A 25,763-nucleotide genomic window follows, 5' to 3' on the forward strand; every position below is an offset into this window, starting at 1 on the left:
GTCATCCCCGATTAGGATGACACAAACACACAGCAGATTGCCAACTATCTAACGATATTTGCAAATCGAATGGTTTAATACTCACCTCGTATTATATAATTAGAGGCAACCACTGATAAAATAACATGCTACTTCACGTCTTTGAAAAGAACCAGGATCATGATATGATTCGATCGGCCCTTCGAATCAATATTGAGAATAAAAAAGAAATCGTTTACTTTACAAGGAAAGATGCATATGGGACTATGTTTATTGTTTTATTTTGATCATAAAATAGATTGCAATTTGCTCTTTCAGTTTCTAACAACTTTCTTAATAAGCAAATCATACTTGTCGACGCGTACCATATTCCATTCACATATCAAGGAGTAAACTTTGTCCGAGGTCTGACACAGTTCTTATCAGATGAATCCTTTGCAGCAATTTTCCGCGGCGAAGAACAAAAATCCATATTAATTTTCGTTCCCGCTTTAATTCCCGGGCTTTTTATTTTTATTTTTGAGTTGGTTAGTCCTTTTAACTATCTTTTCGCCTTACATCAACCCGAGATCAATCATTTTCAACTGAAAATGACGATGGATTGTTATAATCAGGTTTATGTAAAGTTTCTGAATTTCCTAGAAGCAGCTTTGTGTACAAAGGTTACCAAGCACCTAGCGCACACGCACAATATACGTAAAAAAAATTATCTTTTGCAAATTGACCTTACAAAATTTTCATTAATTAATATAAATGGAATAATAAGAAGTTCCCCGAAGTGGCACTTATAATTATAAAATATTCTACAACTCGTACTTAATAAATATATGTGCTTAATTATAAAGATATGATTGGCCATAGAGAAGCATTTTCGAGGTACACAAACGAATTGTGCAATTAGTCACCATTTATTATAAAGCATCACTTCAGTGCTTATTATAATTTAACTGGTTTGAACAATTTATTTATATGAGAGGGGAAATGGCATCACATCACACACACACACACACACACACACATATATATATATGGCTTATTATCATGACACAGTGCACAAATAATAAATCAGAAAGTAAACGTTGACTTTCAATTTTCTTTTTTATCATGTTATTTTGTTTCGGACAAGTAACGAATTGCATTGTCACAACGGATTTCAAAGGGGGAAGAATCGTCATTTGATGCATCACGAAGAGCTTGGTCAACCGGTGGATTTTGCTAGTGAAATATGGTTTGCATTAATATAAAGAAGGGTCAATGAGACAATCGATGCTAAAATTTCTTACACATATTTGATTTGGCAAATACTATGATGCAATCAATAAAAATGATCATATGATTCGATCAAGTAAATTATTAAAAATCTGAATAAAATTATTCAAAAGCTATGTAGTTTACTTTAAAATACTTAAATTTACTTGTAAGTAATTTATTACAATGTGCATTGATGTGTTTTCATTCGCTTGAATATCCCAAACCTCTGTTGCTTGGCCTTTTTGAGTTTTTTAACACTCATGATGCATATACGGGTTTCAATTTACTCCGTCGGATCAGAAATATGCTACGATCGATTCTGATTACGAATGAAGTGACTACTTCAACTAAAGATTGTTGACATTTTTTGGTCAAATAATATAAAATCATTAGAACTTTGATCAAGCACCATATTAACTTGTTCATGTCAATTTGAGAAATACAATGGGTTTATTATCTATATCATCGCGGGTCAGATATGCATGCTCTCGATCCCCAAAAGCATTCTATTATAGTTTATTGGTCATGATGACACTTGATCTTATAAACGTCGGTTTGGTGTTTATTAGAGGAAAAAATAATGGAGCTATAGTGGTTTGCATTGCATCCATAAAATATATTAGAGTTTGCATCATACAGTTTTCTCGTTAAATTTCTTGTAAAAAGTTGTTCTCTTGCTCTAGACATTTTAAATTGATGAAATTATTATGTAAGTGCATATATACATGCTTTCCTATATGTATGCAAATGCAAGGTCTTGGGCGAAAAATAAAATTCATATAAGTATGAAATCATGAAAGTCTCGTAGAGTAATTTCTCTTGCTCTGTTGTCCCTTAAACTATGAAAGTGACCTTAACAGAGATTCATGGGTCCGGAATGAGATAAAGTGAGGGAAAATAAGAAGGCGCGGGAATCTCACTAATTAAAATTGAATACTTATTTATCGGTTGTAAATCAAAGGCGAGTATCACCACAATACACGTTTTATGTCAGTTTGCATTATTACCTAACAAAAGTTACAAAACCTTCGCATGGCACATGTAAATTCTTGTGCCTTTAGTAGGTCTTAATAATCAGAGTTGATGCATAGAACATATCAAAGTCTATATTTAAATTTTTAAAGGACTAATTAAATAAGATATAGATTATATTTAAACAAATTTACCATAAATCTCCTTTGTCGGCCAAAATAAGAAAAAGAAAAAAAGACATATATCTCCCTTTTTCTCTTCTTAACAGAGGATCTCATTTACCTTCGCCATTTGGAGTTTATCCGCCTGGTTGATACGAGAAAATATTAGATCAAACTGATATACTAAGATGGCTGTGTATAAGGTGACATGTATTACCATCAAGAAAAAGGTGATATGTGTCAATTCAAATCAATTTCTAAATAAATTATAGAAGAACTATATGTTGTGAACTTTATAGGAGAATGTGTCAAATTTTGATTGCAAAGTTTCGTATCACATATGTATTAGTTTCACCACCCCATTTGGAATCCATTCTTGTCAGAAATGATGTCGATTCAATTGATTTCAGTTCTGTTGAATTCAATTCAATTCAATTATCAATGAATTACGTTGTTTGAAAAATTAAAGAGTTTAAGTGAAATGAATTGAATTATTTGTGTTTGAAATGCATTTAAAATAGAGTAATTTATCACCAAAGGATTTCAAAATCCATAATTAAAATGAAATTCCTCTTTTATAACAGGCTAGCGTGCTTTCTCAAGACATTTTGGGGCAGGGATGGATTTAGGGGGGCGCAGGGGTGATCGCCCCCTTGAACTCGAGAAAATTACAAAATTTCTATTAGTATGTATCAAGTTTATCATTTTTTTGAACGAAATTATCATATTTCATCCCCTTAACTTTACGATATAAAGTTATTTTGAATTTCGCCTTACTTGGACAAAATTCCTAGATCTGTCCCTGTTTGGGACCTTGAATGACTTGGTCTGGTAGCTAACCTTTGGGCAGCTTGTATTGTTTTGGTCGATTGATTATAATGAAAGGAGTATGCTGGTTTCGGAAAAAAGAAAATTAAAATCAAAGTTGTTAGTTCCAAATGAATTGAATATTGGCTAAATCTTATTGATTTTGATCAGATTTGAACTCCAATGTAAAACTTGCATTTTCAAAACAAATCTTGTGTTATTTGGATTCTAAGCTGATATATCCATCTCAGTCGTCTTCGTTCCACTTGATAGGAAAGACGATCATGCATTTCGACTCATACTTCCCCCAAACTCCATGTTCGGAGATTGTTCCTTCAGAACCTGCATCATTCGACCCGATATCCATACAGATTGCCCCATTGATATCCAACTGATGATCACTTGATCAGTTCATCGGTGACTACTGAATCACCCCGGAATTAAGGGAAATTGTGATCCAACGGTGCTCTCTGGGAAGGACGGTACCTGGTTCCATAGAAGATCTCATAAGTAGTGATGCCTAGCCCTGCTAACGAACAATAACATGGTCAGTGAGGGCCCCAGGGTTACCCAGAATCATGAAAATCGCTACGAAAGAATTATTCCTGACGAATAACGAACAACCTTTTGATGTGTCTTTTCTGGAAAATGTAGCGATCCTGAGACCCTAGAGGAAAGGCCTCACCTTTTTCATGCTCAACAAATTTCTTTTCTTTTGGCTGGGGTTCTTCAAGCGTGATCAAATAACTTTGCATCTGGACGTACCTAAATGCGTCTCTGTCTCCCTTTACACCCAATAACAACTAGAGATTCGGAAATTTGACTACCCGGAGCTGAAGGTTCATAACTGCTCAAGTGCGTAGTTGAAGGACAACGTTTTGTACAAGTGCAGAAAGTTCTTACACAAGTTTCATACAATTGCAAAATGTTTTCACACTTAATAATAACATTTCGTACAAGAAAAAATGTTTTGTACGAAACATTTATGCGAAAAGTTTTTGCAAATACTTTTGAAATTCTCTTTTTACAAAACTTTTGAACTAAAGTGTGAAGAACTTTCACACAAATGCTTTCATTAAAGAATGATTCTCTTGTACAAAACGTTATTCTTTTTGTGTGAAAAGTTTTCGCACAAGAAGAAAATTATTTCATATAAACTCACCGCACTAGTACGAAACGTTGTTCTTTGCACTTGACTAGCTGAGCCACGGGGAGAGTAGAATTTCCGCTAGAAAATGGGCCGCTATGGTTATTTGATTTTAACAAGCTTCAGATATGACCATGTTGCATCAGTATGAGTAGCACTTGGATACCATAGGTCAACTTAATTTCATTCGAGTATATATTAATTGCGGCCAAGTTTCTCAACGTCCAATTTGCATGTTTAGAAGTCGGTTTAGTAGGTTATAGTGATAATGATATCACGATCACGACATTGCTGAAAGATCATGGCCAATGCAAACATAACCGAGAACAAAAAAACATAACGCCGGAGTATATCATCGCCCTCGATAAATTCGTATTACAATTATATAATCCTCTGGACAAGGAAAATTAAAAATAGTAGAAAAGCTTTTTCCTTATAATTAGCTTCGTTGGTAGTAATAGAATCCATGCATGCATGCACATGCATGTACATGGGCGGTAGGTTCACTTCAATATATAGTTCAAGAGAGCTGGCCAGAGTCGGCCACAACCACGGGTTTGGAGGTTCGGCCAGACTGGGATCCGACCCTCTCGATCGCCTTGACCACATTTATCCCCTCCACGACCCGCCCAAACACTACATGCTTCCTGTCGAGCCACGGAGTCTGCGTAGTGCAAATGAAGAACTGGGACCCATTGGTGTTGCGCCCCGCATTAGCCATTGACAGCACCCCGGGCCCCGTGTGCTTCTTAATGAAGTTCTCATCCGCGAATTTGGCCCCATAAATTGACTCCCCACCCGTACCATTCCCGGCGGTGAAGTCACCGCCCTGGCACATGAAGCCGGGGATCACTCGGTGGAACTTGGACCCCTTGTAGTGGAGCGGCTTTCCGCACCGCCCGATCCCCTTCTCGCCGGTGCAGAGCGCTCGGAAGTTTTCAGCCGTCTTAGGGGTGGTATCGGCGTTCAGCTCCATCACGATCCGCCCCGCCGGGATGCCACCGATCGTCATGTCGAAGAAGACCTTCGGGTTCGACATGTCGAGAGTTTGTACGCGTGGAGTGTCTGGTGAAGAGTTGTTCAACATGTCGAGAGTTTGTATGCGTGAAGTGTCCGGTGAAGAGTTGACGCTATATAGAGCCCCGGAGTTCGATCTTGGCCGTCGACAGTGGAACACGTGTCTCAAACCCACTGGTTGAAATGTTCTTAATCTTTATCTTGTCGATACGTGGGAGGAAGGGACGGGAAAAAGTTTGGAGGGGGGAGATTCTGCAATTTTTTTTTCACCACTTCCTATGTGAAAACTTAACTTATGTCGATTAATCCATATTCGAGTTAAAACAGTCTCTTAAGAATTAAAATTCTTTTAATTATAAATTAGGGGAGCTTATTCGAGTAATTAGACACTTGTTTCTCTTAAATAAGATCTCTAATTCGAGTATTACAAATGGAGATACCCACGGCAAAAGAATTTTGCCTCTTAGTGGGCCAAATTGGTTCAAACTGAATTAGTCGAAACCCATTGAAATTCTGCATACGGTACACACCAAAAATTCTTTAATTATACATATTTTTTTGAATTTCAAACGAAGAATCTTCTTATTGTCGAATTACCTAAACTATTCCATTGGTTAGATTCTTCGTTATCTTCGGACCCATTTGACAAGACACAGGGCCGTTTTGACGCTATATGGACATGGAGATATTATTTCATCTATAATATATAGGGGTTATTACGCCAGATATCTCATGGTATCACAATTTTCTTAAATCGATCATATAATTTAAAAATTACCTAGAAATGGCCATGATTTACATCTTGTTCCAAATATATCCCGGCGTTAATTTCTCCGCCAACATTTAACGGTGTTACTGACATGAAACGTAAGTGGGCCCATTCTTGCCACTGTGGCCCTTTATCATGGATAGATTTGAGAAAAAAAATTAAAATCATGTAATAGATTTGAGAAAATTTTAAAATCATGGGATAGATTTGGAGCATACGTACGTTTCGTTAATGGATAAATTGACGGCATGATAGATTTGAAATAACATGTAAATCATAGATATTTTTGGGTAATTCTTAAAGTATGGGATAGATTTTAAAAAACGATAAAACCATGGGATATATGATGTACTAATCCCTAATATATAATACTTATATTGAAAAACCCCTTAATAGTATAACTTTCAATTTCCAAAAATATCCTTAGCAAAATATTTACAATTAATAGCAACTAGATGAGAACCCCCGCATTGTGTGGGAAAAATTAATAATTTTTTGATAGAAAGTAATTTTTAAAATAAATAAATTATGAATTTTTAAAAAATTATTGATTTCGAAATTGTTTTATTAGAAAATTAAAAGAGATTATTGGAGGATGACTTGATTTTTAAATAAAAATAAAATTTTAATACAAAATTGAAAAGTAACTAAAGGAGAAGATGGAGAATATACTTACCGTTATAGACGATTGAGTGGAAAAATAACACCTCAAAATTTCCAATACTGTAAATAAACAAATAAAGCCAAAAAAAATAGATAGGCTCAAATTTTATTAGAGAAAGAAAATTAGGAATTTGTTGAGCGAGGGAAACTTCACTTTCTTTTGCATCTGTTAGCCATATATATTATATCATAATTTGTAGTCAATAACCAAAAAAAGCACAAACTTTTCACATTTTAACAATTCTAGTACAAACTTTTTTCCTTAACCTAAAAATGCACAAACTTTCGATTTCATAACAATTATAGAATAATGTTAAATTGTTCGTTAATTTGGACGAAATTGATTTCCTACTTTATTAATTTAGTCATAATTGCATGTACATTTATAATTATTTATTTAAAAATTTACCTTTATAACCTTAAACTATATATAAAATTAATTTTCTAATCCTGTTTATTACGAGAATACAATTTTATATATATATAGATTGTAAAGTATAAGCCAACTCATATGACGGCGCCACGTAGAACGAAGGCTATGTTCCATTGAGTGATGTTTGAATTGACAACCAATGAAAATGCAACAAATGTTAGAATGTTATGGTGCCACTTCATCATAGAATTCCAAGAGTCTACTTCTTTATTATACTACTAATTTATACAAACTTTTTGAATTCTTTAGTAATTCTTTATATCATTTTTGGAATATTTAAAAACATTTTGAAAATGTATAAAAGGTTGTTACTTCCATCTTCATTTTCTTCCTATATGATTTCCTACTTTAAATTGAGCAAGAGAAGATACATAGAGGAGATTTCACGCAAAATATGAGTAATGTCAATATTGGTTATGATTTTCTATTACTTCACGTCACAGATCATACTTAATAATATCAATATTATATTAACAATGAGGTTATACTTTAACAGTAAAGCGTTATGATATTTTTATTCACTAATATTTCGAACAAAAATTTGATTTTTTTTAATAATATCATACTTCATTATAAAATTATTATTGCTCTATTCATTGCACCAAATATTTACAATTTTGAACACTCTAAGGGATATGTGTTCATAGGGGAACAACCTGATGAGACTAATTCTGATATCAAAACTCGCAATGTGGACTTCTTGGGAGATGAATTCTCTAGTAAGGGGCAGGTTTCGAGTGACATAGTGATCTATGAACAGGGAGACCCCGCTAATGGCGCTCCTAATGTCCTAGAAGAGGATGGGGAAGAAATTCCTCTACCTGCTAGGGTGAATGAGAGCGACATTATATATGATGAACCTAGTTCATTGGATGGGGCGCCTGTCGAGCCTGAGTTACGCATGAGTAAATGTGGAAACATTCATCGTCGTCGATTTGAGGTTGAAGGGGATGCTTTCATGGTTTCTCCACAAGATGATAGAGAGTCGAAATCTATTCAAGAGGCCCTCTCATCCCCTGCGAAAAAAGAATGGACTAATGCAATGAACGAGGAGATGGAGTCTATGAGGACCAATCAAGTTTGGAACTTGGTTGACCTTCCACCGGAGCTTAAAACCATTAGAAACAAGTGGGTCAAGCGCAAGGCGGATGGTTCTATCAAGAGATACAAGGCTCATTTAGTTGCAAAAGTTTCACCCAACATTAAGGTGTGGACTACAAAGAAATTTTTTCTCCTGTAGTTAGGTTTACTTTGATCCGCATCATTTTAACTATTGTAAAAACAACATTTCTCAATTGAGAATTGGATGATGAGATCTATATGGATCAGCCATAGGGTTTTGGGGTCATACGAGGGGAGCACAAGGTTTGCAAGCTTCGAAAATCCTCACATGGCCTGAAATAATCACCCAGGCAATGGTATCCTAGATTCCGTCGAGTTATTACGTCTAATGGGTTTACGATGAATAATGAGGACCATTGTGTGTGTATATCAAGCGGTGCAAAGGAAATCTCTTGATCCTTTCTTTGTATGTCGACGACATTTTAATGGCTAGAAATGACGGCATCATTCGAGTGGACTCCTGGAAATGTCCCAAGAGAATTACATTAAGAAGATCCTTGAGCGATTCCATATGCATAATGACAAATCTTGTGACACTCCTGTAATTAAGGGTGTAAAATTCCCACTTTAGCCTACACAAACTTGAGTTCATTTGTAACCCAAAAGTTTAAACTAATAGGTTGTTGGACTGGTTTCTTTCTCAATTTTTCCATATGGGGCAATATATATCAACATCAGCCCTCACGTGGTAGTGTGCGGTCCAGCACGTGCCACGTGCCCTTAAACACTCACCCTCAATAACTAACCTCGAGCCGTGCATCATCTTCCGTGCCTGGGTGAGGGGGAACAAATATGAAACTAGCATCGAGTTCCATACTCGGGCCTAACTAGAGATGCACCTTTAGCTACCTCGAAGCTGGACCGGGCCACTCTCGGGCCTAATTAACATGAGGCACACCATTGGCTACCTTGAAACCGAATCTGGCGTGGTGTGAGCCCACACGTGTGCGAGAAAGCGTAATCCGCTCTGATACCATGTAAAATACAATTAGGCCTATAAGCGATTGGGCTCATCTCCAACTCAAAAGCTCGAGTTACCAGGCTTATATGGACTTGGACTCAACTTTCAACTCAAAAACTCGAGTTGATGAATTATGAGATTCAATCCCATATAAACTATTATATTTTCTTTTATACTTCTGATGTGGGATTAACTTTTCCCAATTAACTCTTATCTTCCTAACACCCGCCCTCATGTGGTACCGTGTGGTCTTTCTTACGATTTGCCTACACATGCCAAGTGAATCTTAACCGCTTGCCCTCAACAACTTACCTCGAGCAAGTCTCTATTCTCTTTCAGACTTTGGCCTTAACTACCTCGAGGTGGGTTTCTTCTTCCACACTCAGGCAATGGGGATCAACTACTACGAGTCGACTCTATTTCTGGACTCGAACTTCACTGGTGTGGTGTAGGCTTCTGCGCATACACGCCCCAAGATCATTACCATGGGTATCATCTTAAATTCTATTGGGCTTACATGGGTTTGGACTCAACTTTCAATTCAAAAGCTCACTTGAGCCTTAGTATGTACCTAAAGACCGTAGAGGAAAAGTAACACATGTCATGTGTCCCCTATGCTAGCGCGGTTAGCAGCTTGATATACGCAATGATGTGTATTTGACCAGACATATGTTACGTTGTAAGTTTGGTTAGTCGATTCCAGTCTAACCTGGGTCCTGCTCACTAGAAGGCAGTAAAGAGAGTACTGCATTACCTGAGAGGCACTATGTATTATGTGTTTTGTTATTAGGAGTACTAATATATGCCCGATAGAGTATAGTGACGTTGATTAGGCTGGAGAAGTGGATGAACGCAAGTCGACTACTGGATATGCCTTCTTACTGAATGGAGGCGATGTGACCTGGTTTAGCAAGAAGTAGACCTGCATTGCATTGTCCACAGTGGAGACAGAGCACATTGCATGCTCCGCTGCTGTGTAAGAAGCCGTTTAATTTAGGTGTTTCCTACAAGACCTTGAGGTTGCTACACAGGATTCTGAGCCTATCCTGATACACTGCGATAGCATGGTTGCCTTAGCTTAGGCTAAAGACCCTAAGTATCATTGGAAGACCAAGCACATTGAGGTCAGATACAACTTCATCAGAGAGAGAGTTGCGCGGAAGGAAGTGGTATACACTCGACTCCCTTCATAGTGGATCTAGATCTAATCAGGGTCATGGTAAATATCAAACCCTATAACTGACCATATGAAATCTCTGAGCTTACATTCATAGATCATCAAGACTTAAATTAGAAACCCCTTTTTATTTTAAGTCCAACCACCTTGGCCAAAGATTTCTTGATCAAGAATATAACTCAAATCTATAGGACATTTCCCGGTTTACTTAGGTCACTGCATCCTTTCTCAAATGATTAGCTACCTCTATATATGAGAAAACTATCAAAATGGTCATCAAAAGATTTTAAAACTAACAAAATACTACTTGAAAGTTATTTTTAAACAAAATGATCATTGAAAGATCAGAATCCATAACATTTTGGTACCACTGTCAAGATTTCGTAAGTGCCGTTACAAGAAAATGACGTGGACGCTTATGTGGTATCTAGTAGGCAAACGGCCCCGATTAACGGTACACGTCATCATGTACGACGTCGTTTTTGTCACCCCAGTAAAAAAAAAAGGTTTTACCTAAAATCGTCGTCACCTTCCCTCCCACCCCCATCTGCAGTCAATTAAGGCAAACAAAATACAGAGAGCTCAACAGGAGAGTTTGGGCAAGCGAAAATCAGGGAAATTAGGGCAAGCAGCGGACTCACACCAGAGGAACCCGACATCGCCTCCCCTCAGAAGAGTCGGCGACGCTGGTCGACCACCGCACGGGCGCCGCACTCAGGCTAGACGAATTTCTCGAGCTTGGGTTCGACCACCAATTTGGTCTTTCCTACAATCCTAGCTGCAGTTCATCTGCAACCTCCATTGCAATCCAGACGAGTTCATCCCTCTCGAGGTTAGTAGGTTTTCACTTGATTTGGTGATGAATGGTAGGTTTAAACGGTTGGTGTTGCTCGAAGTCGAACATGAATAAGAAACCGATTGATTTTCACTCGTGCTCCTAAAAATTTACACTACTATTTCAATATGATACCTTCTGAATCTAGATAGAGCACAACTGTTGAGGCGATGTGCATTATTCTCTCTGTCGTTGACATGCAAATCTCAACAAGTTGATGGTCCTTCGTGAGGATGTTGCATTATTCTCTCTGTCGTTGTCCCCAATTACATTCTTGTGTCTTGCTTTTACTGTCGGTCAACCTTAATTTTGATTGCAGTAACATTTCGATGGGGGAAGGAGAGGATGATGAGAATAGGGAATGAGCAAAGGAGTTGAGGGTGCAGAAGAAAGTCGAACAAGGTATCACCTTCAAAATGAGCTCGCATTCCCATCGCTCGCACACCCATTGCTGCAAATGCCACGATGTGTATGATAGTTTCCCTATGAACCCTGATCAAGCCTCAACAACCTCCAAGTACAGTTGTTCGAGCATGGACAAGGGTGATTAGACCATGGATAGAGGTGGAAGCATCCTATGTTATTGCAGAATGCCAGCATTGAGGATGATATCAAACATAAAAGTAAATACATGGCGTTCATTTTACAGGTGCCCTTTTTGGAATGATTATGCAAGGAAGTGCAAGTATTTTCAGTGGGAGGATGAGTTGTATATCAGTAGAAGCTTGTCCCAAGAATTGAAGATAATAAGTAAGTTAAGGAAGAATTTAGAGATGAGAGAGATGCAGCTAAAGAGGTGGAGGCATTTATCTTTCGTTTTAGCTATGACAGTGGTTGTATTAGAATGCTTGGTTATGATGAAATGAAGTATGATTGTTTATGTAATTTGTCTATGTGGTCTGTTAGGGAGTTGCTCTTTGTCTAGTGACTGATGTAATTCCTCTAGTTAAGGAATGATTTGTAGTTGCAATGCAAATGCAAATGAATTTGGTTGGATTTGGTACTAAATTCTATGCTCAAATAGAGATATCACTTCTTGTACTGAGTGACAGACAATTCATATCAGGGATAAAATCATTCCTTTGAATTCAGCCATTCCCGGGATACAGGCTATGAACACACAGTGGATTAGGCAGATTATAATTCCAATGGCATCTTACCTCTCCAATGAATGGATGAAAGTAAACAGAAATGAAATAATAACATGAAAGAACAGAGAGAAACACCAAAGAGTTTAGGTTGTTAAAGCAAATTGTTTAGCATTCAATGCTGTCTCCAAACACATACCAGTACAGGAAGCTTCAATTTATGCCTCAACTTTGGACCAAACCAAATTACCAAAATACAAACTTCTCATAATCATTCCCAAAAAATTTAATCATCCTAATAATTGCATTGAGCATATGACCTATACAAATCCTAACAGCAGCTCATTTATACAATTGCACTTAAACCACTGCTGCATTCTCTATACAAAAACCATCAAATGTAACGAACAGAATGCTAGTTTCACAGGATCTACGGAAGCGTAAAAGGAACAGAAATTCAAAATTTCCTACCCGTGAAACTAATTCCAAGACCTACTAGAAAAATAAGAGTAAATAAAAGCGTACCTGGAATATTTAAAATTGTCGACCAAGCGTCCCACGCGTGACGCCTCTACCGGTGTCCACACCGACTTTGTCGACGAGTCTTCGAGATCGGCGGTGCTAGCGACCAACACTCGAAAGAAACACCGATGCAACACCCGAAATTTTTAAGACTAATGGACCTAATTTGAGTTGAACAATTCAACCCAAATTATATATATACTTTATATGCATATATATGCACGCACACATATATCAGCACATATAAATATGTGTTGCTTTTTATATATAAAAAGTATATGCATATACAAACATTATATATATACATTCACACACACATTTATCCATACAACCTCACTGCCCCTTTTTATAAGCAGCTGAGGGGGGAAGAAAATTTGTAACCCACCGATGTGGGACAAAGAATTAAGAGTTTGAAATTGCCATGTGTCATCACATGGATCGTGCATCAATTGTGTCCATTTAATCTAATAAATCGAGTCTAATTAATCGACAAATTTAATCTCATTAAATATCCGATTAATTGATCGCACCATAAATCATCTAATCTCTATTAGACGATTTTGTTTGTTTCAAAATATCTCATCAATTTAGTCGTCGTGTGTGACCCTGTAGGTTCCCAATTACGTTGATAGTAATATCGAAATCTCTATTTCAATATTACAAACAGTGAGCGGCATCTAGCAATGCATCAATGTTACTCAAGTAATCGGAAAGTCAATTTCTCGACGAACCTCGTGACCTACGTTACCGTGTAATATAATCCCTTTGTCCTCTATATCTCTATTGAGCCCAAGGCATGGTCGATGACATCCTTGTATGGCTCAATATCTCTTTTTCTTGGTTTACCGGTTAAGTCTATCAGAACAAATGAGCTCGATATCGTTATATCGACTCATTTGGGTATGCATACACTTTTAGACTTAACCACCAAGTGGCCGTGAGATATCGCTCCCGTTTCGTAGGAGGGACAAATCCTATCTTGATCACTCACATTCCTCTCCATGCTCTGTGGTATACCCAATAACTGTCTTTATAACCATCCTGTTACAGTGGCGTTTGACAGTATCAAAGTATATGACATTACATGTAGGAATCTATGGTGACCTCAAGTCAAAGGACCATTACACTATAGTCACTTTGAGATATGCTAATGACAGTCACGTAACAACCCATGTAGCAATCTCATGGTGGATCAGTCCAATACACATTACTCTTAATGTATACATGTGGTGTGATTTGATATCTCCATATCCATGACCTATGAGACTTGGTCATCAATCAACACTCACACTAGTCTAACCGTATTATCGTTGTCCTAATTAACGATAATACTTTGACTATGGACATTTAGGAATAATGTTCATTAATTATAGGATCTCACAATCAAGTCACACTTGATGCCTATTGAACCTACTATTCCAAGGACATTATTGTGTAAAATCATATTTAGCGCAATCTACACAATAACAGATATGCCTCGTAATATAATGAAATAGATATCATATTACAGAACTGATTATAGATTGCCTCTAGGGCATACACCAATTCCCAACAATCTCCCACTTGCACTAGAGCCAATCTGGCATCTGTCTAATGCCAATAGATCTAGTGTGAGCCTCGTGCTTGCGCTGCACAAGAGGCTTCGTAAGTGGATCTGCGAGATTCTCATCTGTTGGTATTCTGCATATCTTCACATCTCCTCTGTCGATGATCTCGCGAATGAGATGGAAGCGTCTGAGTATATGTTTGGATCGCTGGTGAGACCTGGGTTCCTTAGCTTGCGCAATGGCTCCATTGTTGTCACAATAGAGATCCACTGGGTCTGCGATGCTAGGAACCACAACAAGTTCTGTCACGAACTTCTTGATCCAAACGGCCTCTTTTGCAGCGTTAGAGGCAGCAATATACTCGGCCTCTGTGGTAGAATCGGCTACTGTCTCCTGTTTGGAACTCTTCCAACTCACAGCACCTCCATTCAGGCAAAACACATACCCTGACTGCGATCTACTGTCGTCCTTATCGGTCTGGAAGCTAGCATCGGTGTAACCTCTTACAACGAGCTCTTCTTCGCTTCCATATACCAAAAACATCTCCTTAGTCCTTCGTAAGTACTTAAGGATGTTCTTTACTGCAATCCAGTGTCTTTCACCTGGATCTGATTGGTATCGACTCGTCATACTCAAAGCATACGAGACATCTGATCGAGTGCATAACATAGCATACATGATGGATCCAATAGCTGACGCATATGGAATCCTATTCATGCGGTCCCTCTCCTCTCGAGTAGAAGGACACTGAGCCTTCGAAAGGCTTATGCCATGTAACATAGGCAGCGACCCTTTCTTAGAATCCTGCATGCTAAATCGCCGAAGCACTTTATCTATGTATGCACTCTGACTTAAGCCAAGCAGTCTCTTGGATCTATCTCTATAGATCCTGATACCTAGCACGTAGGTAGCTTCGCCTAAGTCCTTCATAGAGAAACACCTTCCCAACCAAGTCTTCACAGACTGTAAGGAAGGAATGTCATTCCCGATCAGAAGTATGTCATCTACATATAACACCAGGAAGATTACTATGCTCCCACTAACCTTCTTGTAAACACAGGGTTCATCTTCATTCTTAATGAAACCAAACTCTTTGATTGCATCATCAAAACGAAGATTCCAGCTCCTAGAAGCTTGCTTCAGTCCATAAATAGACCGTTGTAGCTTACAAACCTTTCCGGCACAATGTGGATCGACAAAACCCTCAGGTTGTGTCATAAACACATCCTCGAGGAGCTTCCCATTCAGGAAAGCAGTTTTGACATCCATTTGCCAGATCTCATAATCATAATAAGCTGCAATTGCAAGCAAGATCCTGATGGATTTAAGCATAGCTACCGGGGAAAAGGTTTCGTCATAGTCAACACCATGAACTTGTCTGAAACCTTTTGCCACAAGTCGGCCCTTAAAGGTAATCACATTACCGTCCATGTCAGTCTTCTTCTTGAAGACCCACTTACACCCAATGGGTTTTGCCCCTTCAGGTGGATCAACCAAAGTCCATACTTGGTTAGTGTACATGGACTCCATCTCAGATCTCATGGCCTCCAGCCATTTCTCAGAGTCTGGGCCTATTACGGCTTCCGCATAGGTTGTAGGCTCATCATTATCTATGAGCAATACGTCATTGTCTTGAGTCACGAGAAATCCATATCTCTCGGGCTCATGACGTATCCTACTAGACCTACGAGGCTCCTGTGTCACCTGTGTAGAAGATTGTGCCACAACAACTTGTGGTACTTGTTCTGCAACATCGCCCGTCGATTGGTCAATGTCATTTTGTGGTAGAACTTCCCCAAGTTCTAATTTCCTCCCACTAGTTCCTTTGAAGAGAAACTCTTTCTCAAGGAATACCGCAGTTCGAGCGACAAACACTTTGCCCTCGATGGGATTATAGAAATAGTATCCTCGAGTTTCCTTAGGATACCCCACGAAGTAACATTTGTCCGATTTAGGGCCAAGCTTATCCGAAGACAATCTCTTCACATAAGCTTCGCAACCCCATATCTTTAGAAAAGACATCTTGGGACGTTTCCCATACCACATCTCATATGGTGTCCTTTCAACTGATTTCGACGGAGCATTGTTTAATATGAGAGCAGCTGTCTGTAGAGCATATCCCCAGAAGGAGTCAGGTAAGTTTGCATGACTCATCAAAGATCGAACCATATCTAATAAAGTTCGATTCCTCCTCTCAGCTACACCATTCCATTGTGGTGTTCCAGGTGGAGTCAGTTGAGATAAAATCCCACACTGTTTAAGATAGTCAGCGAACTCATAGCTCAAATATTCACCTCCTCGATCTGATCGAAGAACTTTAATGCTCTTACCCAACTGATTCTCCACTTCATTCTTAAATTCTTTGAACTTTTCAAAGGATTCAGATTTGTGTTTCATCAAAAACACATATCCAAATCTACTGAAATCATCAGTAAATGTAATAAAGTAGAGATACCCACCTCTAGCAAGCTTGTTCACTGGTCCACATACATCGGTATGTATGAGAGCCAAAAGATCACTAGCTCGCTCACCTTTTCCGGTAAAAGGGGCCTTAGTCATTTTCCCCATTAAGCAAGGTTCGCATGCCTCGATCGATTCTAAATCAAACGAGTCCAGTAATCCATCCTTATGGAGTCTAGAGATGCGATTCTCGCTAATATGGCCTAAACGACAATGCCAGAGGTAAGTCGGGTTCGAATCATTAGATTTGAGCCGTTTGGTTTCCACATTATAAATAGGCGTATCTAGATCAAGAACATACAGACCATTACTTAAATGTGCACTGCCATAATATACATCATTCATGTACATAGAACAACACTTGTTCTTTATAGTGAAACAAAATCCCTTCTTGTCCAAACAAGAAACAGATATTATGTTTCTACTAATAGCAGGTACATAATAACAGTCGTTAAGATCTAATACAAGCCCAGTAGGCAAAACTAGGTGATAAGTCCCTACAGTTAATGTAGCAACTCTTGCTCCATTTCCAACTCGTAGGTCCACCTCGCCCTTTGTCAACGATCTACTGTCCTTTAGGTCCTGCATATTTCCACAAATATGAGCACCACATCCGGTATCTAATACCCAAGATGTAGAAGTAGTAGATACATTAATCTCTATAACATGGATACCTGAAGTGGAAGTCTCACTTCCCTTCTTCTTCTTCAACTCTTCCAGGTATATCTTACAATTCCGCTTCCAATGTCCAGTGTTGCCACAATGGAAGCAGTAATCATTCTTCGCCACCTTGGCTTTAGGCTTCAACGCACCCAAGTCAAAATTGGATGCACCTTTAGCCTTCTTGCCTTTACTCTTGCTCTTGCCCTTTCTTTTGGTCCCTTGGACCATTAGAACGGACGTCCCCTTGCTGATATCATGCTCAGCTGTTCTCAACATGCTAAGCAGTTTAGGCAATGGTTTATTGTAGTCATTCATATTATAGCTCATAATGAACTGACTATAACTGCTGGGCAGCGACTGTAGGACTAAATCTGTGGCCAACTCTTGACCAAGAGGAAATCCCAGTCTTCCCAGAGTCTCAACGTACCCAATCATCTTGAGTACATGAAGACCCACCGGGCTACCCTCAATCAACCTTGCCTGAAAAAGTGCTTTAGAGATCTCGAATCTCTCATGTCGGGCCTGCTCTTGATAGAGCTGCCTGAGATGCACGATCATATCGTACGCCTTCATGTTCTCGTGTTACTTCTGAAGCTCCGAGTCCATGGTGACTAACATGAGACATCCGACGTTTACGGCATCATCATGATGCTTACTATAAGCATCTTTCTCAGCTTGGGGGGCATCGTCAGGCGGTGGCGCAAGAAGAGGTTGCTCTAAGACATATAGCTTCTTTTCTTGGGTGAGAACAATTCTCAAGTTTCGATACCAACCAAGGAAATTATTCCCTGACAGTTTGTCCTTATCAAGGACGGATCGCAAACAGAAAGTACTAGAAGTGCTCCCTGCCATGGTAACTACCATAGAAATATACAAAATAAGTATTATGACACAACAATATTTAATGAGGACTTTATAAATATTGCTCCCACTATTTATATCAAATCAATGACCCTCAACATTGATTCAGAGAATATCATTCTCATAGTAGCTCAAGATCCATATCTCACCAAGCTCTGAGTCAGCGAGGGCTGATTCACCCAGAACTGGCTATTTAGGTAGGGAACTCACTTTCCCAATTGCATCACATGCAACTCTTGATTAGTTGAGTGAATAACTCCTTATTCAAATCTATCTTATAGATCGATACCCAACTACATGCCTCTGAACTCCTAATCCTATTAGGCTTGCTCAGTTAAGTCCGACCCACTGGTAAACACAACGTCTTACTAGGATAGATAAGGGCATCCTGCGAAGGCAAGGTCTACACACTCATCGATCTTGGTCTTGACGAGCGTTACACGGTGGAAGGATATGGACTTAATATTTTGAGGGATTTGATTAACATTTAATCGATCTCACTATACACTATTATGTAACTATTACATAATAGTCCACACGTATAACTATTATACTAACACAACTAGGACATAGTCCATGTCTAACAGTCATGCACCGCAAATATCAAACATAATCATACCAGTACCAAGCATAAAATCATATTTTATGCTATTATCTACTCAGACTCTAACTAGCTAGGCTCTGATACCAATTGCTAGTTTCACAGGATCTACGGAAGCGTAAAAGGAACAGAAATTCAAAATTTCCTACCCGTGAAACTAATTCCAAGACCTACTAGAAGAATAAGAGTAAATAAAAGCGTACCTGGAATATTTAAAATTGTCGACCAAGCGTCCCACGCGTGACGCCTCTACCGGTGTCCACACCGACTTTGTCGACGAGTCTTCGAGATCGGCGGTGCTAGCGACCAACACTCGAAAGAAACACCGATGCAACACCCGAAATTTTTAAGACTAATGGACCTAATTTGAGTTGAACAATTCAACCCAAATTATATATATACTTTATATGCATATATATGCACGCACACATATATCAGCACATATAAATATGTGTTGCTTTTTATATATAAAAAGTATATGCATATACAAACATTATATATATACATTCACACACACATTTATCCATACAACCTCACTGCCCCTTTTTATAAGCAGCTGAGGGGGGAAGAAAATTTGTAACCCACCGATGTGGGACAAAGAATTAAGAGTTTGAAATTGCCATGTGTCATCACATGGATCGTGCATCAATTGTGTCCATTTAATCTAATAAATCGAGTCTAATTAATCGACAAATTTAATCTCATTAAATATCCGATTAATTGATCGCACCATAAATCATCTAATCTCTATTAGACGATTTTGTTTGTTTCAAAATATCTCATCAATTTAGTCGTCGTGTGTGACCCTGTAGGTTCCCAATTACGTTGATAGTAATATCGAAATCTCTATTTCAATATTACAAACAGTGAGCGGCATCTAGCAATGCATCAATGTTACTCAAGTAATCGGAAAGTCAATTTCTCGACGAACCTCGTGACCTACGTTACCGTGTAATATAATCCCTTTGTCCTCTATATCTCTATTGAGCCCAAGGCATGGTCGATGACATCCTTGTATGGCTCAATATCTCTTTTTCTTGGTTTACCGGTTAAGTCTATCAGAACAAATGAGCTCGATATCGTTATATCGACTCATTTGGGTATGCATACACTTTTAGACTTAACCACCAAGTGGCCGTGAGATATCGCTCCCGTTTCGTAGGAGGGACAAATCCTATCTTGATCACTCACATTCCTCTCCATGCTCTGTGGTATACCCAATAACTATCTTTATAACCATCCTGTTACAGTGGCGTTTGACAGTATCAAAGTATATGACATTACATGTAGGAATCTATGGTGACCTCAAGTCAAAGGACCATTACACTATAGTCACTTTGAGATATGCTAATGACAGTCACGTAACAACCCATGTAGCAATCTCATGGTGGATCAGTCCAATACACATTACTCTTAATGTATACATGTGGTGTGATTTGATATCTCCATATCCATGACCTATGAGACTTGGTCATCAATCAACACTCACACTAGTCTAACCGTATTATCGTTGTCCTAATTAACGATAATACTTTGACTATGGACATTTAGGAATAATGTTCATTAATTATAGGATCTCACAATCAAGTCACACTTGATGCCTATTGAACCTACTATTCCAAGGACATTATTGTGTAAAATCATATTTAGCGCAATCTACACAATAACAGATATGCCTCGTAATATAATGAAATAGATATCATATTACAGAACTGATTATAGATTGCCTCTAGGGCATACACCAATTCCCAACACAGAAAGCCTCATGTACACTTCTTCCTGCACTTCTTTTGCGACAGAGATGACTGAGGCAAAGATAGTTGAATTTCAGTGGCAATATTCATACTAGTTGTCCTTGCTCTCTTCCTCCTATACAGTTGAGCGTTTGAATCTTCAGGAGCAGCAGTTTCAGTAACTTTTTCTGCTCCCTTCCTCCCCTACATTATGCATTAAACATACACAATTCAGGAGAGGAACGGATGCAAACAAGTTCAAAGCAAACAACTAACTCCTACCTTTCGAACATTTGAGCTTGAGGGCCCAGCTAAATCAGTGGCAGTACTTGCTCGAGTTGTTCTTGCTCTCTTTCTCCTATGCAGTTGAGGGTTTGAATCTTCAGGAGCAGCAGTTTCAACAGTTTTTTCTGCTCCCTTCCTCCCCTACATAATGCATTAAACATACACAATTCAGGAGAGAAATAGATGCAAACAAGTTCGGAGCAAACAACTAACTCCTACCTTTCGAACATTTGAGCTTGAGGGCCCAGCTATATCAGTGGCTTCCCTTCTTCTCTTTTTCATCTGGGTAAAGAAAAAAAAAAGCAAAGTTGGCAGAGGACATAACCATTGGAATGGTACCAGTGGAAGCAAATTCAACATAAATTCGAACAAGACAGCAGAGTCAGTAAAGGCAGCAAACTCGAACAAAACAGCAGAGGCAATAGAGGAAGCAAACTCAACACAAATTTAAACAATTCAGCAGAGACAATAAAGGCAGCAAACTAAACAAGTACAGAGTCATTTGAACTTTCATTCAAATGATGCAGCAAATTTAGCAGAGGACATAACCAAACAAGTTGAAAACAATCGACATAACCAAAAAAACAAAGTTGGTACCATTGGATCATTTGCGGGTGAGCTAGTGACAGCATCAGGAACTTTCTTGTTTCCCTTGTCCTTCACAGTTGTGCCTTACATATTCTCCTATTATGCCCTGGCTGACCACACTTTCCACATCTTATTTTCCTATACTTCCTTTTTGCCTTGTATGGATCCTGTGTTATATCGTTGCCCTTGGTCCTTTTCATTTTAGGACGACCACCTGCCCTGGAGTAGTTAGGAGGTAGAATAGGGTCCAAGTTTTGCTTCTCCCAATAATCTTCCCCTATTACAAGTCGAATATATGGCTCATAAATCTTTTGCCAAGTTTCCTTTGAGTAGTAAGAATGCACAAACTTCTCTGGATCAGAATCGTTCATCGTCATGCATGCCACTGCATGCTTGCATGGGATTCCACTGATATCCCATTCCCTACAAGAGCAAGTGCAATGCTTCAAATCAACCGCATGCTTGTCACTGCTCATATGAATGTGCTGCACCTGAAAATGCAGTTCTTGAGAATCTCCTGCCCAAGTGGCATGCCAACTCTGACTACCTATCTCAAACTTTTCAAGCCTGCTCTGAGCAGTAGGTGTAAGTGGACCGTTGTACTTCGCCATGTGAGTTCGAGCAGCATTCATCTTCCTCGTGATATACATCCTGATCTCCTCTAACATAATAATGATAGGCTTCCCTCTCATCTTCACAATTGCACTATTAAACTACTCAGACATATTGTTCGTCAAGCTTTCATTCTTACTGAAGGATCCGAATGCTGCCTTTGTCCATGATTCTGCAGGTAAATTTTGCAGATACTTCCATGCTCCCTCACTTATTGCCTTCAGCAATTCCATGTTCCTTTCAAACTCAGGCATAGTCCTTGATCTGGCACAATCCCACATTTTCTCATTGAGTTGTTTGTTTTTCCAATTCTTCCACAGGTTTGTCTCCAAATGTCTCACACAAAATCTGTGAGTGCATCCTGGAGCTTAACTCCTTAAGTGCAGGTAGAATCCCCTACAAATAAAGTACAACTAACAAGTTAGCATTCAAATATAAATTCAATTTAGACAAAATCTACAAAATCAAGATTTTAGTACCTTCTGCATATCTGACATAAATTCCCACCCGTGGAAGACATGATCACCTATGTCTAGAAGTAACCTTGTTAAGAACCAAATCCAAGTCTCCTTTGTCTCTTGCTCCACGACGGCATAGGCTATAACATAGAATGAATGGTTTCCATCTTGAGCGACTGCTGTCAATAATTGGCCTCCATAATAGCCCTTCAAGTGGCAACCATCCAAACCTATGAGAGGTCTGCAGCCTGCAAGGAATCCTTTCTTAGTTGCATCCAAGCTAATATACAATTTTTCAAAGTGTGGGGGTTCTGACAAGTTCACTCTCTGAACCCCAACCGCACATGTAGACCCAAGATTGCTTCTTCTAAGCTCAGCACAATAATCATGAAGCTTGGCATATTGCTCCTTCTCTGACCCTTCCACAATTTCTCTGGCAATGTGCAAGGCTCTGTAGATCTTCATCTGACATACTTTAACCTTATACTTATGAGACATATATGCGCAGCCATCATTAATAGTCATCTTAGGAAACATTCTAAGCCCTTCCACTAACTTCTGAGCAACCCACTGCCTATTTGCTAGTTTGTTCTTCAACTTTCTTGAACATGTGTGGGTAGGATTAAATCCCTTTACTAGAAAACCTCCACAACCTTCAAACCAACTACAATAAATATACCAAGGGCAACCCTCTGCACATACAAACTTGCACTTAATTCTGTCATTTAGCTTAATTTTAACAGGCCTCCTAAGTGCAATATTATAATCTCTCATAGCCAACTTGAACAAATTAAGAGTTGGAAAAATCATCTCCAATTCTAAATGTACCTGACCAAAAGTTGCGTTTTTATTGAATTTAATAAACCATTCAACATCTTCAGCATTCTCATCATCACTCCCATTGACAATTCCCTCTTCCTCTGAATGGTATTCATCATGTTCAAAAAAATCTTCATCGACTTCTCCCCTTATATCAGCATCTTCTGGTCTTTCAACATGATGTACCTGCTCATCCATTGGTCCTTTTTCTTCTTACTCCAGAAGATCTAACTTGATGATCTGTCCCAACAATTGCATTGTCATCATGTTCATCCTCAGCATCTTGTAGTTCAACATCAGCATCTTCTAGTCCTGATTTCCAAGAACCATCTGAATAACTCCCATATGACCCTTCACCGTCATCATCATCAGTAGGTTCATCATCATCATCATCACTAAGCCCTTCACTGTCATCATCCTCTTCAGAAACATCCAGTGTAAGGTCTTTAATTGCTTATTCAACCTCAGTGATATCAATAGCAACACCACAAACTGTGTTATCATCTCTTCTACCATCCACCGGTCTAGCCTCACCATTTGTATAATCCAGTAAGTGCTGATCAAAGTAAAACTCAAGTTCATTACTGTTTGCAGCTTTCGCAGAAGCACAAAATCTATGAATGTCTTCATCTGTCTCAAGAACTCTTAACCCATCTTCTAAATTGAACCCATACTCCAACCAATAAACCTTCTTGTAGGACTCAATATTATAACCATGCTGCTGAAAGTAGTATTGTAGCTCTGTAATGGACAGTTTGTCAATGTCCACCATCTCCCATGCATTGGTCTCTCCCTCAATGTACTTTAAGTGGGGTTCTGACACAAATTTGCCCCCATGGTGTAAGACAATGGTGTACAGATCATCCATGAGCCCACAAGCTGCATTAAAACATTAAAAAAGGCATTTTACAATCGAACGTACAGATAAAGCATCCTACGGTAAAAGCACAACTTCCAGTAAAGCCATAGTAAAAGCAAGAGACAACAAAGGAGAAAAAGGCAGCAACAAAAGGAAAGACTTATTTGTTAAATCAACAATAGCTTGTTAAAGCACAAGAGCACAAGATACCAAAACTACTTTCAGAGTTAGGGACCACAACTTCGACAGACAGTAAAAGGAACAGACAAACCAGACTCGCAGAGACAAGGGACCACAACTTCGAGCAACAACAACCGGTCAAACCTACCATTCATCAACAAATCAATATAAAATCGACTAACCTTGAAGCAGACAAACCAATCCCGGTGTCCCTATGCGCGTGGAAAAGAACCAATCTGATTTCTTCTTTTCCCTTTGCTTATGTATAACAGCGCAACTTCCTTCCTTCCTTCCTCAATCTGCTCTCCCTTCCTTCCTCAACAACAATTGGTCAGTCGTCTCTCTACACTCCCTTCGTCAATCTTCTCCCATCTCTGTTTCAATCCGCGGTCACATGAGCAAAGAAACCCGCAGAGATATGGGTGATGAGAGAGGCGGCCGTGCGGTGGTCGAACTCAAGCTAGACGAGTCCATCTGGTCTGCATACAGCATCCGTGCGGTGGTCGAACTCAAGCTCGATGACTCCGTCTGGTCAAACCTGAGCTCGACGAGTCCGTCTGGTTTGATCAGCAGTTGTTACGGCGCCCGTGCCGTGGTCGAACTCTGGCCCGTGCGTCTCGTCTGGTGTGAGTCCACCGCTTGCCCTAATTTCCTCGACTTCTGCTTGCCCATACTCCCCTGTTGAGCGTTGTGTTTTTTGTTTGCCCTAATTGACTGTAGATGGGGGGGGGCGGGCGGGAAGGTGACAACGACTTTGGGTCAAACTTTTTTTTTTTACTGGGGTGATAAAAAACAACGTCGTACTAGATGACGTGCACCGTTAGTCGGGACCGTTTGCCTACTAAATACCACGTAAGCGTCCACGTCATTTTCTCATAACGACACTTACGGAATCTTGATGGTGGTACCAAAATGTTATGGATTCTGATCTTTCAATGATCATTTTGTTTAAAAATAACTTTCAAGTAGTATTTTGCCCCTCTTTGGTTGCGTGCTCGAATAGAGGGTGCAGCCAAAGATTATGAGAAGCACCCGTTCGGTCTTGACGACCACCTGGCCATTCTCCCAGATGCAACAGACCTGTTTGTGGGAGGAAAAAGATTAAGGAGTCATGGCAAGGAAATGATACGGTGTGAATTTGTAACTCGAAAAAGCAAATGCAGGGCTAAAGTTCGTAAAGCAATAAATGTGAA

The 25,763-nt window shown here is 39.1% G+C and overlaps 2 protein-coding genes across 2 annotated transcripts; both read right to left on the minus strand.

The window, feature by feature from the left end:
• Positions 1-4,640: 4,640 nt before the first annotated feature.
• On the minus strand, positions 4,641-5,427 carry LOC116213045 (peptidyl-prolyl cis-trans isomerase-like). Its single transcript, XM_031547851.1, has one exon. The coding sequence runs from the start codon at positions 5,402-5,404 to the stop codon at positions 4,838-4,840; it is 567 nt and encodes a 188-aa protein (XP_031403711.1). The 5' UTR covers positions 5,405-5,427; the 3' UTR covers positions 4,641-4,837.
• A 17,112-nt stretch (positions 5,428-22,539) lies between these two features.
• LOC116214489 lies at positions 22,540-25,062 on the minus strand. Its single transcript, XM_031549889.1, has 7 exons — positions 25,058-25,062; positions 24,662-24,714; positions 24,066-24,410; positions 23,764-23,984; positions 23,578-23,717; positions 22,734-23,376; positions 22,540-22,650 (listed from the first exon to the last, which is right to left on the minus strand). The coding sequence occupies exons 1-7, from the start codon at positions 25,060-25,062 to the stop codon at positions 22,540-22,542; spliced, it is 1,518 nt and encodes a 505-aa protein (XP_031405749.1).
• Between the last annotated feature and the right edge of the window lie 701 nt (positions 25,063-25,763).

Source organism: Punica granatum, chromosome 7, assembly GCF_007655135.1.
Source record: "Punica granatum isolate Tunisia-2019 chromosome 7, ASM765513v2, whole genome shotgun sequence".
Taxonomy (NCBI): domain Eukaryota; kingdom Viridiplantae; phylum Streptophyta; class Magnoliopsida; order Myrtales; family Lythraceae; genus Punica; species Punica granatum.

What these genes read in the sequence shown, in the direction of transcription:
- LOC116213045 (XM_031547851.1), bottom strand. Translation starts at nt 5,404, where the DNA reads ATGTTGAACAACTCTTCACCAGACACTCCACGCGTACAAACTCTCGAC.
- LOC116214489 (XM_031549889.1), bottom strand. An exon ending in CTTACTGGATTATACAAATG is followed by an intron (nt 23,985 to 24,065) that starts GTGAGGCTAGAC and finishes AGGTTGAATAAG; the next exon opens with CAATTAAAGACCTTACACTG. An exon ending in TTATGTCAGATATGCAGAAG is followed by an intron (nt 22,651 to 22,733) that starts GTACTAAAATCT and finishes CTTTATTTGTAG; the next exon opens with GGGATTCTACCTGCACTTAA.